Source organism: Rhinatrema bivittatum, chromosome 12 (genome assembly GCF_901001135.1).
Source record: "Rhinatrema bivittatum chromosome 12, aRhiBiv1.1, whole genome shotgun sequence".
Taxonomy (NCBI): domain Eukaryota; kingdom Metazoa; phylum Chordata; class Amphibia; order Gymnophiona; family Rhinatrematidae; genus Rhinatrema; species Rhinatrema bivittatum.
The window spans coordinates 50,423,795-50,442,473 of record NC_042626.1 but is presented as its reverse complement, the minus strand read 5'-3'; the positions used below and the strand labels follow the sequence as shown (position 1 = coordinate 50,442,473).

The 18,679-nt window shown below is 42.1% G+C and overlaps 1 protein-coding gene across 4 annotated transcripts in view; it reads right to left on the bottom strand.

The window, feature by feature from the left end:
* ATP6V0A1 (ATPase H+ transporting V0 subunit a1) overlaps positions 1-18,679 on the bottom strand; it is a 138,276-nt gene that overhangs the window by 71,411 nt on the left and 48,186 nt on the right. For 3 of the 4 annotated variants that reach the window (XM_029572451.1, XM_029572453.1, XM_029572455.1), the window contains 2 exons: positions 14,313-14,419; positions 7,413-7,539 (listed from right to left, as the gene is read on the bottom strand). In XM_029572451.1, coding sequence (XP_029428311.1) covers positions 7,413-7,539; positions 14,313-14,419 — 234 coding nt within the window. The remainder of the gene's footprint in view (positions 1-7,412; positions 7,540-14,312; positions 14,420-18,679) is intronic. The other variant, XM_029572454.1, reaches the window with a different exon arrangement.

Genomic DNA, 18,679 nt, shown 5'->3' with positions numbered 1-18,679 from the left:
CTTCGGGTTCCAAACCAGAAGCTCTCTCCATGGGTTAAAAGAGCAGCTCTACTAGCTGGAGATTCCACTTTGTTAAAAAAAAAATCTCTTTAATAGCTATGGCGCCAACAGGGAGAGTAATAATCTAACCTTGTGCAGAGCCTGCAGGCCCTGGGGAGTTTCCTTTTGAAAATTCAGGCCAGTACTCACACCGCAGGTACAAAATGTGCTCCCAGAAGTACATGCAAGGATTTCAAAATTAAACCCTGCACATACTTTCTTATGTCTGACACAATTCTCTCATAACTAACAGCACGCGGTCATCAAGCAGGCAAACTGTTATCCATAATTACAGGGTCAATTTTCAAACCCCGGGTTTACCTGCAAAAAAACTTTGGATTATTACTCGCAGAGTGTACATTGCTACATTGATCAAAACATATAGGGGCGGATTTTCATACTCCGCGAATAGGCCTACTTTTGTTTGCGCTCCAGGCGCAAACAAAAGTACGCTGGATTTTAGTAGATACGCGCGGAGCCGCGCGTATCTGCTAAAAACCTGGATCGGCGCGCGCAAGGCTATCGATTTTGTATAGCCGGCGTGCGCCGAGCCGAGCGGCCTCGGAGGGAACTTCCTTTTGCCCTCCCCTCACCTTCCCCTCCCTAACCCACCCACCCGGCCCTGTCTAAGCCCCCACCTTACCTTTGTCGGGGGATTTACGCCTCCCAGAGGGAGGCGTAAATCCCCGCGCGCCAGCGGGCCTCTTGCGTGCCGGGCCGCGACCTGGGGGCGAGTACGGAGGGCGCGGCCACGCCCCCGGACCGCCCCGGGCCGTAGCCACGCCCCCGTACCCACCCCCAAAACGCTGCCGACACGCCCCGAAAACGCCGCGACGACCGGGACCGCCCCCGACACGCCCCCCTCGGAGAACCCCAGGACTTACGCGAGTCCCGGGGCTCTGCGCGCGCCGGTAGGCCTATGTAAAATAGGCGCACCGGCGAGCAGGGCTCTTAAAATCCGCCCCATAATTACTGGATTAACCAAGGGCATCCAGGAACAGGTAAAGGAGTTCCCCCACATCCAATGGGAGATATCCATATATCTGTCTCTAGTCCTATTCAAATTGTAAACCCGTTGGGAGAGGGAATATATATTACAACAAAAAGTGTATAATTTTACACTTTTGATTTAACCTACAGAAAACTATAAATGTTTCTATGCCTTCACAACCACAGCACTGATTTTCAAAAACAAGGTACCTCTTGATAGCTCTAACCTCAAATTGAAAATGCACCAGTTTTCATAAATGAGGCATTATTCAAAATTCCATGGCCTCCACATTCCTGTCCACATCAGGTGGACATGACATTTGATTTCCAACTTCAAATTGAAAGAGATGGAATGGGTGCAGTGGCATACACCTCCTTTGTAGTGGTTAAGGAACCTTCTTACGAAGGGATCATGTGAATGCTGAATGATTTTTTTTTTAAACTCTATAAAATAATTGTACAAACATATACAACAATGTACTGTACTGCATATACAAAAGCTGGATCAACATGTAAAGCATACAATTAATAAACTGTAATTGACTCAGACAATGTGTGTTCATTACCATCATAGTAACCATCTAACAATCAATCAGATATCTGTAGCCATTTCCCAACAGGCTCAATATGGATCCCATATCTGCTTATAGGTGTCCATTCTATTCTAGAACATATAGGTTAGCCTCTCTAGTACAGCTATCTTTGCAAGTTTAAACTCCCAACAATTTCTAGAGGGAATCCCTGTCCATTGGTGTGCAATCACTAAACAGGCTGCATGCAACAAATGCCCCACCAACTTCCTATGTCCTCTCATGCCCCATTTATTACCCCATTTTCCCAACAAATATAAAGAGGCATCAACAGTCACTGGTTGCTTGCAAACTGCAGAAATACAATCGGTAATCTGACTCCAAAATTTATGTAGTTCAATGCAGTCCCACCACATATGAAGGTATGAACCCTCCCTCCCACACCCCCTCCAGCATAGTGGACTGCTGTTGCTAAAGCGAGCATAAAATGCAGGTGTGTGATATAAACAATGTAATAATTTGTATAGCACCTCATACCCTTTATTACAAATAGAAATATTCCGAGTGGCTTTCCAAATAGCTTTTCAATCCCTGGCGTCTAACTGAATATCCAGATCAGTATTCCATTGTCTGAGAATCTGGTTGGTCATGGTAACCTCTCCCAACTCAGACCAGATAGAGATGCACAGAACTGAGATGACATGCCTGGGCCTGTCTTCGTCTACTGCATCGTAATTCAGTGGCTGGTTTGAGATATTTTTCCTTAAGTGAAAATAAAGGCCCCTAGTGGAACTTGGTACCTGATATTTCCTCATTAGGTCTGTAAAGGACTTAAGGTTATCTCCATCAACTAACTGCCCCAAAATCTAAGTCCTCTCCTTTCTCAAGGTTCTACATCTGGGGAGAACGTGTGTTTTGAAAGGTCTGAATTCCGGGACAAGGGAGACATGTAAGACCAATGCACATCCAATATCGCAATCTTAGATTTGATAGGCTTCCAGACTTGGAGGGTATGAACTATAATCGGATGTCCTCGCACATACCGTCTATAAGTATTGGATGAGGGTGACATATGTAAAAGAGCATCTAAGCTACAACTTCTTGCCCCACCTACTTCCATAGAAAGCCATGCCTCTGGTGGGTTAGCTCCCAACCAGACCTGAAAACTTGCTAGTCTACAAGACTAATAATATTATAAGAAGTTGAGTAATTTAACGGCCCCCCCCTCTCCCGTAAGGGAACCATAGCATATTTAAGCCATGGAGGTTCTTCTTGCCATATAAAAGCTGGAAATCTCACCCCGAATAGCCTGTAAAGCTAGCAAAGGTTCATCACATGGTACATGCATGAAGAGATATAGTAACCATGGTAACACTGCCATCTTAACCAAATTCACTCTCCCTAATAGAGATATTGGTAGAGAGGCCCATTTCCTTAAATCCGCTTTAATGGCCTGGAACACAGGGCTGTAATTTGTTTTATATAAAACTGTGAATAAGCCTTTGGGATCCAGATGCCTAAATGTCTGAACCCATCTTTACTTTCCAGAAAATCATCCAAGGCCTGCAGACCTCCTTCTGTTAGGGCCTACCAGCAAATATTCTGATTTAGAGAAGTTAATCACATAACCTGAGGCCTGGTGAAAGTGCTGGCAGAGATACAGACAAATTTGTGAGAAATAAGAGTGCATTAGTTGCATATAAGGAAATTTTGTGATTGTCATTATAAAAAGTAAACCCTTCAATAGTGGTAGATTGCCTGATAGCCTGTGCTAAGGGTTCCATAGCCAAGTCAAATAGCAAAGGAGACATACGGCATCCTTGCCATGACCCCCTCCCTATTGGAAAGGAGGTAGATAGTACCCCATTGGAAACAACCCTAGCTATGGGATTTGTGTAAAGTGCTTTGATCCATGCAATAAAATCATCTGGGAAACCAAAGCATTTCAGCACAGTAAAGAAATATGACCAGGACACACGATTAAAAGCTTTATCTGCATCCATAGATATAACAGCCCTAGCCACCTGTTTAGAAGAGGTGAGATGTAGAATATTAAACAGACGCCATGTATTGTTAGTCAAGAGTATCTCCTTTATGAACCCGGTTTGGTTTGGGTGCACTAATCTCAGCATTAGGTCCTCTAATCGAAACTGCAATATTTTTTCCAAAATCTTAACATCAGTGTTAAGGGAAATAGGATGGTAAGATGTACAGTCTAGTGTGTCTTTGGATGCTTTGTGGATTAACACTAACAATGCTTCAGTTAAATTCACCACTCTGGCACCCAGTGTGCGCAAATAGTTAAATAATTCACCCAATAAGGGGTCAGCTCTACCAAGAAAGCCTTATAAAATTCTACAGGATAGCCATCGGATCCGGGACTCCCCCCCCCCCCCCCCTTTTCCCCCTCCACTATAGTAATATCCACCAATAAGCAGTCTCTCTCATTCTCTGACAGCTTGGGAAGCTGCAGGCCCTCTAAGAAGGAATCGACAACTTGCTCTACTGGTTCTTATGTTCCTTGATAGAATTTAGAAAAGTGTTCAGCAAAGAGTATTAATAGCCAGGGGTAACTGCTGTATATTTCCCTGACCGTCCTGCTCCCCATAGATAACAGAACAATCACTTTGCCAGTAAGGAATCTGCTTTGGTGCCAAATTCATAATAACTCTGTTTCATATATCTCATGGTTTTTTTCAATCTCAGTAACTTGAAGGGTTTTAAGTTGATCCCTCATCAGACCCAGCTTTCTTAAAATTTTGAAAGAGCAATTCTGCTTATGTTTCTCCTCTAGTTCCTAAATCAGCCTGAAGAGCTTTCTACTCTTTTTTTTTCTTATGACTTGCATAGGCAATGATATGGTCCCTAAGCACAGCTTTCAAGAAGTCCCACCAAAGTGTGGGGTTATGATCTTCTCCTGAGTTATGCCTGTGAAAATCCCACGTGACCTCTAAGTTGTTCTCTAAAAACCTTCTGGCCCAGTAAGGAAACATTCAACTGCCATGGCTAGTCTATACCTGCCTGTGCCCCTGCTTTGTGAGATAAGGAAATAGCATGGTGGTCACAAATAGTGCAGGTCAATATGTTCGAGTCTGCAATAGAAACAGCCAGGGCCTTGTTGCATAAGAAAAAAAATCAATCCAGCTGCAAGTACAATTTCTGGGAGAGTAAAATGTGTAATTTCTACATCCTGAGTTCCATGCCCTCCAGACATCAACTAAATCATAGAAGCGCATCAGTTCTTGAACCTCACTCCCACTACTCTCATATGCCTTTCTCCCCCTGATCTGTCTAAGCAGACATCTACACATTCATTCCAGTCACCACCTAGGCACAAGCAAGAAATATCGAGAACCTGCCGAAATTTAGTATGAAATTCCATCAATCCTGTATGAGGGCCCATAAATGTTTACATAGGTAATAGTTTGACCATAAAGATTCCCTTCCAAAATAACATACCGCCCTTCTGGATCACAGCAAGATCTATAGAAAATGTTCATCAAGATACAAACCCCCCACCCCGGCATTGAGAAGAATAAAAAGCTGCACAGACCCTACCCACCCAGGCCCGCTTCAGTTTTTCATGTTCCCGTGCTTCTAAGTGGGTTTCCTGTAAAACCGCCAAATCCGCTTTTGCCTTTTTCAAAAATTTTAAAATCTTAGATCTCTTAACAGCTATCCCTTGTACATTTAAAGAAATTATTCTAACGTCGGACATGATGGAACCGAATTTTGCCTTGGCTATGGCGGCAGAGCCCTCCCACGCCTATCCAAGGGAACACATCAGTCTGAGAAAGAAGCTGTGCTATGCTAAGCATCATGTTACTTCGTACAGTACAGACAATTCCCTCCCCCACATTAACAATCCCACAAAAAAGTAACAACCCCAATAACCACCCCCCTCCTTTCTCTCCCCATCCCATCCCCACCCCCCCTACGACTCTCGATAGCATTCCTCCTCCCACTTCCCCTGTCAGGTGGTAAGTTCTGGCTGTCCCAACCTCTAAACCACTCTCCCACCATCTCCCTCCAACAGCTTCTCCAGAGTACTAGCCAGTCTGGAGGCCATTACCTCATAGCAGAGACAACCCAACGCCCACCAGAACTACAAAAAAACAACAAACAGATAAATAAAAAACCCAGAAAATTATACCCAACCTCCTCCCCAAAGAGATGTAATCGCGCGCTCCGAACCATTAGCTGCCACCCCCCACCCCGGAGGTGTATGGTGAAGTAGACCCCCCACCTGAAAACTTTGAAAAGAAAAACTGTTAAGATTTCACAGCTTTTATATACAGATATCTAGACAATTCAGTGCAGGACACGGAACTTTTGCTCCCATCCTCAATGACCACACAGTCTGCATAGAAAGAAAGCAGAACAATCAGTTGGGCTCCTGCCCTTCAACTCGGGCGCTTCGGTTTCAAGACACCGTCTCTTTTGAAGAGGTGCGTAATCTACAACCTCCTTTACCCACGCATTGCCATTTAGCCTGGCCAAGAATTTCTTGGAGTGTGGTGGGACTAATATGCTTGCCGCTTTCAAAATTACCTCTGCATGGGATTTATTTCTCGAGGTGACGCCTTCAATTATGAAAAAGTCCAAAAGGAAATAATCATAGATACTTAATCACCTCCTTACGCAGTACTGCGGTGATTTCTCTCATCTCCTGATGTTTTTTCAGCGTACTGGGAGCCAAAAATCAGTGAAAATGGCTATAGGGTGGCCATTCCACATCCAAGTGGGCTGTTTCTGGGCAAGATTGTAGACTTGTTCTTTCAGCCAATAAGCGTGGAAGCACGTTGTAATGTCCCTGGATTTAATGGGGATCCATTGACTCAGTGCCCAGTGAGCCCTTTCCAGCTCAGTCATAGGTTTGGCCTTCCCACCAGCTTGAGATTGTAAAATCCCACAGCAGATGCTAATCACTAGTGCTTTACAATCTTCATCCTTGGAGGTCTCTGGTACCCCCCGAAAATGCAACTTTCATCACTGGGCACGGTTTTCCAACCTCCAGTTTGTCTTGAAGTTCCATATGTTCTTTCTGCAGCACCCGGTATTTCCTATCAAGCTGCACCAGATATTCTGATTGGGCATCCACGTGGTTTTCAGTGTCATCCACCCTCCGGCCCAGCTCAGTGATGTCTTCTCGGAGCTTTGACATTAACTCCAGAATTTCTTGTTTATTATTCTTCATGTCAGAGAGGAGCTCACAAAACCAGCTCCTAAACTCCTCAGGGGGAGGCAGGCTATTTCCTGCAGGCATGCTCTCCCCACATTACTCCAGGGAACCACAGCCATCTTGCCTCCCATCCCCCAACCAACTTGATCAGCCCGTCGCCAGGCTTAGTATAAGAAAACTGCTAAAGGTTAATTCCTTCGGCCATCCTACCCATTTTTCTGTGCTACAGGGGGCCGAAATTGCTCCGGTTCGCTAGTGGGTGGACGTGCTTCGTCGCGGTTTTTTGCCCGGGGAAGGTCAGAGCGCATGATCAGACCTCCATTTCACCCGCTGATGTCACCAGAAGCCAATGCAGAGTGATTTCACTTCTATAAACGAGTTCAAAAAAGTATCTCAAACATGAAATTCACTCGGTTTTGCTGATACACCCTTGCAATTTCATTTACATGTCAAAGTTCAGGGTTTATACATCACTGTTCTGGTACACGGTGGTGAAATACTAATTGTGTGTACTCCTAGTGACAAAATATAAAACTTTACAATTACAAATTAATTTCCTTGAACTCTACACGATACAGTATGGGATGCATTCAAAAAAAGGAAAGTCCTAAGCACCCATTTCTTTGTTTCACCAGAGAATGTCTTGCACAAACAACAACTTTTTCCCTTACCGTCACTGGGTCTTCCAGAGGGTTTTCAATTTCTGCTTGACGAAGGAACACATTCCCTCGACACACTCGCCACAACATCCGTTCAAAGGTTGGAATCCTTTCTCGGCTTATCACACCAGCCACAAAACTGCCGCAGGAGAAAACACAGGTCAACAATGTTGCCCCAGGGAAATATGAGCCAAAGGGTCTCAGAAACTAACAGCAGTCAGAAAGAATTAGAGATGGATATAAAAGTGTCAAAATACTGGATCAAAATCACACACCCTGACCAAATTAGGGTTATTTTCCCCAAAAGATAGACGTTTGGGCAAATAGCAATCTAAAAACAACATTAAAATTATACAGGAATGGTTTGAGAAACTGAGAAAAACAAAGATTAAAACATCTGAAATGTGTCAATGATGCTTCTTGAGTTTGGTTTCATCTTTTCCTGGGGAGAGGTAAAAGGTGAGTTCTAAAAATTCTACTGGCAGGGGCAGGGCAATTGCCTGAGCTCCAACACTATAAGGGGAGCCCCTGCTGAAACATCATCATCAGTGAGGCAAAGCTTCAGGGCACTTGGTACCAGCTGGGCCCAACTCCTTAGTTTCTATCCTGCTGAGCACCAGTGTGTTTAATCTCATCCCTGGTGGGGGGTGATGGAGGGAGAGGAGATATCTGTTTAGTAGGATGGTTATTTTAAGCTGCATGTTGCTAGTTGGGCATGCCCTGTGAATCTTCAGGTAGAAGACCAACACACTTTACAACCCAGGGAAGCAGGGTTCAAATTCTGCTGTCGCTCCTTGTGACATTGGGCAAGTCCTTGTGACATTGGGCAAGTCCATTGCCTCAGGTACAAAATTAGAGACAGAGAAATACCTATAGTACCTGAGGAAACATACTTTCTCTGTATGGATAAAATTTAAACAGGGGGGGGGGGAGAACAGGACACACAGAGTTAGAGGCATTTGTCACCTATACTACCTGCGAGTTGCTTCTTGATTTGGATCTTCCTTCACTTCTGGCCTAGTTGTGCCTTTGGTGTGACATCAAGTGCCCCCAAGGTCAACTTCATAAGAACTGTGCCCTGCAGTGCACTGCTGCCAATGTATGCCAAAGGGGCATGACCCTAGGAACTGATTTTCCTGTGTTATTGGACTCCCTCCAGATGTTTGTTTTCTTCCTCTGAACTGGTTCATGGGCAAGAAGAGGAAAAGTGCTATTTGAACTCTCCCAACCAAGTCTATTGCGCTTCCTCTAATGTTCCAACGGAACTTGGAGATGTTAACTTTCCATCTAACCCAGGCAATTTGTCAGGAATTAAAGAGTTTGAGGCTTCAGCTTCACTTAGCCCTTCCACTCAACTTTTTCCTAAAGTTGGTGTGAGGCTGGGGAGTACTGGAAGGAGTTTCCGATCCTCCTCCCAGTCTTGGGAACAGTTCTGTGATGTTGATAAGGTCTGTAGAGGAGAATCAATATGGATGGATTGCTTCCCAGAAAGCTCAAGGCTTAGCCACTTGCTCCACACTGATTAAACCATCTTTCATAATTTTAGAGACATTGTGGGACAGCTTTAATTAGAAATAATGAGGTTTTACATCATAAAATGGAAAATATGGAACATTATTCTAGGAGAATTAATTTGCAGTTTTGAATTTTCTGAAGTCTTCAATTGTTTCATCTTTAGATATGTTAAGGAAATTTTATACGGAGACGTTGACATTTTTTTCTGATGCAATTACTCCTGCAACAAAGACATCTTACCTTCTTGATAGGGAAAAGTACAATCCACTGTAAATTTATCTACAAACTCTGATTTATCCTCTGATAGTTTAGATTTGACAGCCTTTCTGCAAGAATCTTAGATTGCAGTTTTGTCAAAAACAATATTATTAGTTACCTATGTGTTGGAACCTGATAGGATTTGGACTTTTAATATTTTTTTTTTTTTTACTTAAAAATAATCTTTTTATGGGGCAATATTCACAATTTTTCCTGATGTAGCTAAGGCTACACAACATAAACTTAAGTCTTTTCTACAAAAAAAAAAAAAGGAGGGTGGTTACCTTGGGTGCTACCTTTCTATTAAAATTTCCTAGCTGGAGTTCATTATGAACCTTCTAAAAATTTGTATGTGATAGTATTGTTTTCTGAATTATAATGCTGATTGTATTCTGAAATTTGTATTATCTTTTCTGCTATTTTAATAAACATATTTCAAACAAAAAAAAAATGTCCTTGTAAGTGTTATGTTAAAATAGGGAAAGCAAAGTCACTTACCTGTAGCAGATGCTGTCTGTGGACAGCAGAATAGCCAGCCTCACAAGATGGATGGCATCATCCAATTGCACCAATTTGGTTCTCTCTCTCCTCTAAACCAGAAACTTCTGAACTGTGTTCTGGGCACGAGCGAGATCTCCCCATGCTAGAGTCTCCATGAAAACTCCCGCAGTCCTTTTCCAAACTTAGACTCAACTTCCCAGGGAGGAGGGAGGGATGGTGTGGCTGTTTGTTCTGCTGTCAGCAAAGAACACCTGTTACAGGTGAGCAACTTTGCTTTCTGCATGGAAAAGCATCATAAGACAGCTACAGCTAAGGGTTGCTGTTTCCAGTATATATTTTCCTGCTTTTTGCAACCTGTGATGTAGCTGCGGGAAGTTGGAATCTATTTTAATATGATGCTGAGAGCAGATCATCCAAATTTACTAATTGTCTCGAGATTCTTGCTCCAAACAATAATGCTTTGTAAAAGTTTGTTCTGACTACTATGTTGCAGCTTTGTAAATACTATGCATTGATGCAGAGTTTAGAAATGGAAGTGACTTGAAGTTGAGACAATAACCTTGAACAACTATTTTTTTTTTAATTGAATTTTAGCAAATTACATCCAAGCAAAAACACTTGTTTAGGATCATGTAGAGATAAACAGGTAACAGAAATAGTTACAGGAAAATAAAATATTGTTCTTACATGTTATGTCAGCCCGCAAAATGAGGGGGAAATCATTCTAATGAATGGGGAAACTTTAAGAACTACCACTGCTTAGAACTGAAAGAGACCTTCTATTTCTAAGTAATGCCTCAAGTGACAAAAGAAGATGAGGGACCAAAATCCAAAGCATGAGAGGAAGACATCTGAGGGCGCTAAGAAAAGTAATTTGAGAAGGGTTAAAGACATTTTACCCCCTTAAATTTTATCACACATTTACATGGAAAATAAACCATAATAATGCACCAAGACCAATTACAGCAGGTCTTAATATCAGAAATTGCTTCCTTTTTGCTTGAGTTGCAAGGTTAATTGAGCATAGGAGCTGCATCAAGACTTCTAAACTTACAGTGCCCTTGGTACAACATTGTATACAGAAAAACCACAAGTTTATAGATCTGAAGTGGTTAATTGTGGAACAGTTGTACAAGGGTGGGGGGGGGGGGGGGGGGGGAGAAGAGGTGGTGATATACAGTCCCGCTTGAACAAACGGGAACATTTTTGGATTTTCACATTAGACTCAGTGGACCCTCAATGACTAAATGAGAAAATCAATTGGTATTCTTTGATCTAACCGGTGTTTCTCTATAAAACATACATTTTTGTTGTGAATGTTAGAATCATTATCAAAACCTTACGTGCCAACCTTGAAAAACTCAACCTGCTAGAGAACTTCTATCAGATTTCAGTAAGGGAAGTAGGGCCTGTTGGAAGACTCTTTTGGGTTTGGTATAAGAAAAATCGGACGTGTTGGGGAACTTTTGTCTCAGCACGCAAGAGAGGACCTGTTTGTGAACTTCAACCTTGTTTAAAAATCTCAAGAAGATTATTTTGTGGTCTCTCAGAATTGGCTTGTGTTCACAATTATAATGCTGCTACTTAATAAATATATAGTTGTACAATAAGTGCTATTTTCACAGTTCTATTATTATTCATTGGGAACACTGGGTGACGTTGTTGTGTTGACTGTGAATGAAAAATCGTCACTTCCGGGAGGTGTATAAAGGGCTCCCTGTTGCTGCCATGTTTTCAAATTGCGATTTTGAAATCAGGTCGCGTAAGAAAAATAAGAAGATAGCCGATACTGAGCTGATGGAACGTTTCTCCTTTGTGAAGACTTAAAGAAAAGGTTTCCCCCTGAGGCAGAACTTTGTGGTTCGAAACATGATCATGTCGGGGTTGGACTATTGATAACTGCACAGAGATATGTATTGAATGTGGCTACATTGAAGTGGTTGAATTATATACCAGTAGACTATTTGAGCTGTGTTTGTGTGACTATTAATTGTCTCTGGAATACATTGATTGTAGTTGGGCAGATTTTGTGATTGATATCGTGATATAGAGCCCACATGGCGACTTTTGAAGGGGAATGGAAGAACATTCTAAGTTTTTCAGAAGAACAAGCAGCAGCGGTGGCGAAACAAACTTCTTTATTTGATCCAGGAGAAATAAATGAGACATCGAACACATGGGCTGATTTAACGGCAGTTTCAAAAAAATTAGTTTGGGCTGAGTTACACCAAGCAGTTAGTGAGAGCTTGGTTCTCGGATGAAGAGAAACAGAAGGGAAGACAGCATAAGCTCTGCCTTTACTGCACTGCACAGGGGTATTTCATTAGGCACTGTCTCAAGAAGTCAGGCAACCCTCAGAATGGGGGTTTAGTCAGGAAGAGTCCTGAGTCACCCAGCCCCCTTCTCCACAGCCAGTGGAACACCTGTGTTCCTCTCTTGTGGGGAGCACACCATTCAGACCGAGGCATTACATGATTCCAGAGGAACGGAGGGCAATTTAATCCAGGGGTCAGTGCTGCACACCACCACCACCTTGACTGCAGCCCATGCCATTTCTTCAGTCTATGGCGAGCTTCTGCCTGGCTACTTGACCACAGCAACCTTACCCATCACCAAGCAGATCAAATTGCATCAGGAATGCCTTGAATTTAATGTACTCCCCAAGGCAGTCAAATCCTGTCATTCTCAAATTACCCTGGCTCAGACTTCACCAACTTTCTATTGACTGCTCTACACTGCAAACTACTGTTTGGGGCCCTTTTTGCCAGGAGCACTGTAACATTCAGACCTTGCCTTTAGTCATGCTAGCTTGGTCAATCCTGTCTGATCTACAAGATCTGCCACCCCAATACACAACAGTTATCGACACATGCAACAAGCAACAGCTTAGAACTCTTGTTGCCTCACAACTATGCTGAGACTCCTCGAAGGCCTTTGTCCTGGAGGTAGAAGCCACTGCCTCTGAAGCAGGGGCTGTCCTCATTCAACACGATGACCCAGGGACCCCCAAGTCATGCTTTCTGTTTTTCAAAGGAATCCCTCCTGCAGAAAAGGATCAATGATACTTATTCCTCTGAAATCGAAGAATTCTCAGAACCTCCACTGGAACTCAGGTCAAATCTCCCAATTCCCCAGATGGTAAAAGTATTCAGTCAATTCTCTCCCCAGAACCCAAAGATAGGAGGCCTGGGGAAGGGGCTTAGAAGAGGGGGTACTGTTATGTTTGGTTGGCAATGAGAAGGCTGCAACCAGCTGAATTTAGCCAGATGCTCCAGGTCCACTGTCCCTCCTGCCTCCTTAGGCACACACCATGCAGTGCCTCTTACAGATCCCTCTGCGGGAATCTGCTCAGTGGGCACCTCCTGATAACCTCATGCAGCTGAGTATTTAAACTCAGCCATGACTTCTCCTCTTCATCTCAGTAACAGGCCTCCAGCTTTATCTGCAGTATGCCTTGCCTTGTCCAGCCTTGCCTCATCCAGTCTTCCAGCCTTGCCCTGTTCCTGTTGCTTCTCAGAGTCTTGTCCTGATTCTCCAGTTCTGACCTTTGCTTCAGACTTTGATTATTCCCTTGCTTGCCACCTGATCCTGATCTTGCCTTGAACCTAGACTATGCCCTGCCTGTTCTGACTCTCGGCCCATCTCAGGACGCTCTCTTGGTTTGCCCTTGGGACCCACCTAAGTCCTACTGGCCCCTGGAACCCAAGGGCGCAACCTGTGGGGAACAGGGTTAGTTTAGGTGAAGATCTAGCTTGTCCCAAACCAAGGCATGGTCACCAACTGTAGGCAGGGGCCTAGTAGGTACGCCTACTAGGCTACCTCAACCTTGCCACAGAATAAGGGCTCTTAATTATTACAGTGGCCATGCACCAGGGCTTCTTCCAGAAGTCTGTAACCATGGGTCCTAGATCCAGCCAGTAGGTGTCACCTTTAAGTAATAGGGCTGGCCTAGAAGCACTGCTAGAGCTATACATTACCATAGAGGACATGGGTTCAATCCCTGGCTCAGGTCTTCCTTTTTCCATGTCAGCCAGGGCAAGGATGCTGCAGAGGCAGCATTCACAGCCCCTGATGAGGAGAAAGTCCCAGTTATCACATAAGTGGCCAAATTTAGAGCTCATGCCTGCAGGCTACCAGAAGGAATCCTGTGCATGGACCACAACCAAGGACTAAGTAAGTTGGGAGGGGATAAAAAATAGGGGAAAAGTTCCTGAGTAGTTGCAGATTAAGGGGTTTTGGTTCTGAATCTTAGTCCTGGTTCCAAGCAAGCTGACAAGGCCAACGGAAAGGATTAGGCTACTGGGCACACATTTTAAAAAAATGCTCTTAGTACAAGTTATTTTAATGTCTGCACAGACCCCTACATCTGGGATCAGAAACCAGGACAGCTGAATTTGCAATCCCCAAGCATCCTCCTGAGTCCCTGGTCAATCACTTAATTTACAGCAGTAGCAAAACCTCAGCTTTGCAGGAATTCACTTTCTTATACTTCCAGATGCTTCTGCTACTGTGGCAGATGCCAGGATGAAGGTGGGAAGTGTGAAGAAAGGAAAGGGCCTAAAATTAAGAAATAAAAAGTGAAATGAGAGAGGAAACAAAATACTCATGAAGGCAAGGATAAAGAAACTGATTAATTACCCAAGTCGTAAGGGGGCCCCTCTCCCCATCTCACTTGGCTCCAGCAACGACGACGATTCCTCCAACAGGTCAGGATCCGCCATCTGCTGATGATGATGCAATTCAGCCTGAATTCACAAACCAATTAATATCTAATCAAGCTAGTTAGTGGCATGCAGGGATGGAGGAACCAGGAGAGAAAGTGGGAAGGAAGGGAAGGGAGAAGGAAGAAAGGAAAAAAAGCCAAACAAACAAAAAGAAGGGCAAAATAACACAGAGACCAAGTATAACATAAGAAAGAACACACAAGCAGCAAGCAAAGAGCCGCAAGAAAGCATCAAAAGAAATGGAGACCGAGAGAAAGAAGTGATAGGTACAAAAACTGAAGATGAATATCTACTGCTTATTTCTTCAAGTTATGTTCCCAAAGAATGTGTTTGCATTTTGGAATATATCATCTTCAATTTCTTGCTGCTGTTTAAATGTAGAGTTATTATGAAATCTTAAATGTAATATTTTAGTTCACAAACCCAAAATCTAGAGGTATACAGGCAACCAGCTAAAAATGTGCACAAAACTATAATGCAGGCATACAGAAATGCTCTTTTTGTATGGCAGAGGCAACTGTGAAATTTTTAGGTCATTAGGTTTCACACACAATTTTGAAATTGCAGGGAAATAATGTGATTCCTAAAAGAGTTGAAAACAAATTGTAGAAATGTTATTGCTGCACTTAAAGTGGCAACATAAATCTTCTCCCCCCCCCCCCCCCCCAGAAAGGTTTCGCTTTTCTGTCTTTCCCCTCAATTTTACTATATTTAGAATGATTTGGTTTTCCTCTGCTTGATCCCATTGAGGTCTAACAGCTAATGTGTTTCTCTCTCTGTTTCAGTCAATTATGTGGTCAGCATGTCCCCATTTTAAAAGATCTGCCGAAAATTCGTATTCTAATAATATTCATTTTAAGGTCCTGTGCCTGGTTTTTAAAGCTATGTCTAGGATACGGCAATGTAGCTTGATCGCCTAGGGCTCTGTGAGCCTGGGAAGAATTTGCACTCTTCTCAGTGTGATTATCTCGTCATCCCTTCTCTAAAAGATGTTCATCTGGTTATACGGAGAGAGGGCAATCGATTTATTGGCCCTAGACTGTGGAACATTCCAACTTCGGAATAAAGGATTTGTCAGGATTACTTGCAGCTACCAAAGGAAGGTAAAGCATAGCTTTTTAAAACGGTTTTTATTTAATATTGTTATTGTAACCTGCTATTCTTATAACAAGTAAATTATTTAGGATTGTTGTTCCTCGCTCAGGGATTTTGTTTTAATATGGAGCAAGTTATAAATGTAAAATACAATAAATTGTACCTACAATATCTCTAAACAAATCTCCTCATCCTCACTAACCCAAAAACCACTTATGTACCCATAGCTTAGAAAGGAGACGTGCAACTGAACAGGGAAAACAAAAATCAGAGACGTACATGGGTGGTCATATTTAAACTGTATCCTCAAAAAAAAAAAAAAATATTAAAAAAAGTAAGGTGCTACCAATATCAAGGAACAGACTAGTAAAGAAAGAGTCAATTTTTCAATTACAGGGGATCAGATCACCGTGTGTCTCGCTCAAATCTCATGAAAACTGAGCAAATGACAAAACTTTGCTTTAAGATGTGCTGTCTCCTGAATGGTGGCAGTGGTGTTTGAAACTTAAGGCCCAAATAGTTAGCACTCTCAGGGAGGGAGGGAGGTAAGATAGATAAAATGTTTCAATTTGCTTCAGTACGATTTGAAAGATGGGGGATTAGTTGCTTGCCTCACGCTCTGTCCCGGGGACAGTTCTGTTCAAGATCTTTAGAGCCCCAAAATCCTCTATAAACTTCTCCTTTGGACATGCTGAAGAAATATTTTACTGAAATTTTGAAAAAGTCCTCCAGAAGCATTTCTACCTTTGTCTCAGATTTATTATATCCCGATGGGAAACAGGAATAGTCTAGAAGGAGAGAATATTGAAGGTAACAATTTGATATTGGATAAGTTAGAATGGACTCCCTTGTTGGAAGCATCTCAAGACTCTGATAATTAGAAAAAAATATTTGTATCTCTTTTGTGTTGGAATCAGATCGGGATTCAGCCCTCGAAGTTTTGTTTTTTTTCAGAATAGAGAGATACTAAGTTTTTTGGTACTTAAGATTAGGATTTTTTTGGATCTTAGCAAGTAGACTTGACTCAGGAAAAACAAAGCTTTTCTAGGACATAAACGGTCCATTGTTGGAATGGGTGTGGATTTTTTTTTTTTTTTAATTTCCTCTTAAATGTTTGATTAAGTTGTAGGAGGCCTCCTATGTATTTAATGATCCTGAACAACTCCAGAGTGGCTAGTGAGAAGACAGCTTCACCGGAGAAGGGCAGTGGTTAAATTAGTGTTTGCTTGTCTGCTGATATTATGTATGTTTTAATGTAATTTTTACCTTTGCTTTTTTAGTTTTATTTCATTTGTGTTCTTATTTTATTTTCAATTTTATTTAATTTTTTTTCTATAAAATTTACGTTATTTTAATTTTATTTTGAAAAATATTGTAAACCGCTTCGATCATCTCTCGTATTTGGTAAAACTGTATATAAATGTATTAAATAAATAAATGTATATTTTCTTATTTCTATTATTGTTGTTTCTCTCATCCCTTCCATAATTAATTTGATTTTATTTCAAGATATACTGTTTTCCTCAAATTTATTTTGTATATGTAACTGATATTTCTGGAAAGATGTATTTCTTCAGGAGGTTTTGTCCTACTTGTTTATATTAATTGATAAATAAATAAAAAATGTGAGAGTAACATTGCAAAGTGGTTAGAAGCTAAACCTAGTCTTTATGCAAATGACACTAACATTTGCAATAAAACAGATACCCTAAGGGGGGTAGACAGAATGAAACATCATCAAGGTTGCTGATGGCAGTTAAGATTCAATGCAAACAAGTGCAGAATTCTGCATTTGGGATACAGAACAGCACAGTAAATGACTGGGGGAGGGGGGTCAACTAGATGGAAAGGCAAGATACTGATGTGCCTTGGGATGATTATGTCTGAGGATCTTAAGATGGCAAAACAGTGTGATAAGGCAGTGACCAAACGGATGCTTGGACTCATAGGGAGAGGGCTACAATATTAAATCAAGCAGATAAGATAGAACAGCATATTATATACTTCTTCAATATGGAGGAGCAACATATAGAAGCATGGGAGTTGACTATCGAGATAAGGAGCAAATAGAGTGGCCACCAGTTGGCTAAACAGAACTCTGTGAGGAGGGATACATAGGGTGAGATATATTATCACTTAGGTTTGGGAATGCTTTCTTGAAGAGGAACATTTTTAGGGCTTTTTTAAAGAATGTTCTCTCCTGGAGGCATCTTATTTCCTTTGATAGGCTGTTCCATAGGACAGGACCTGCAGGGAAGAAAGCATGTTCTCTGGTTTCATCAAGGTGAGTAAGCTTTGGAGATGGGACATATAATAGCATTAGATTTGCTGACGTGAGGGATCAGGTGGGAGAGTGGATTTTTAGTTATCAAGACGTCCTATGAGGAGTGTAAATTGTAAATGGTGGAATGTATGATCATGGCGAGCTTGTATTGTATACAGAATGAGATTGAGAGCCAGTGTAGTGATCTGAGGACAGGAGTGATATGTTCGTGAAAGAGAATGTTAGTTAGAAGTCTTGCTGCCGAGTTTTGTATGATCTGAAGAGGATGGGTCACTTATAATGGCAGACCTGTTAGGAGAGAGTTACAGTAGTCTATCCCGGAGAATAATAAAGAAAGGAGGACAGACCTGAAATCAGAATGTTTAAGAAGGGGCTTGAGGTGATGGAGTAGACACAGTTTGTGGACGGATGAGTTGGAAATGGTTCTTATACGGTTGCCGAGAGAGAGAGAGATCAATTTTGACTCCTAAATTGCATACAGTTTGGGAAATCGTGATGGAATGAGTATCGAATGAGAAGTTGCTGGGTGTGTTTTAACAGGTAAACTTGATAAAACAATGATTTCTGTTTTAGAAATGCTGAAAGCTAATTTATTGCTGTGAAACCATTTTTGATGGTTGCAAGACAGTGGGTAAGAAATGATTCTGTAAGGGCCCATCTTTCTTTCAGAGGAAAAAAAGAATTGGATTTCATCAGCATAGATCTTATAATGAACTCCAAGTCCAGCAAGGGTGCGGCATAATGGTGTTAGGTAGACAATAAATAAGACAGCAGAGAGAGCAGACCCTTGGGGTACCCCAGAACTCAGTGACGTCACGGAGGACGTAAACCAGTCAGTATGGTCTTGTTGGGTCCTGTTACTGAAGTATAAGGAGAACCAGGACAGAACAGAACCAGTTATA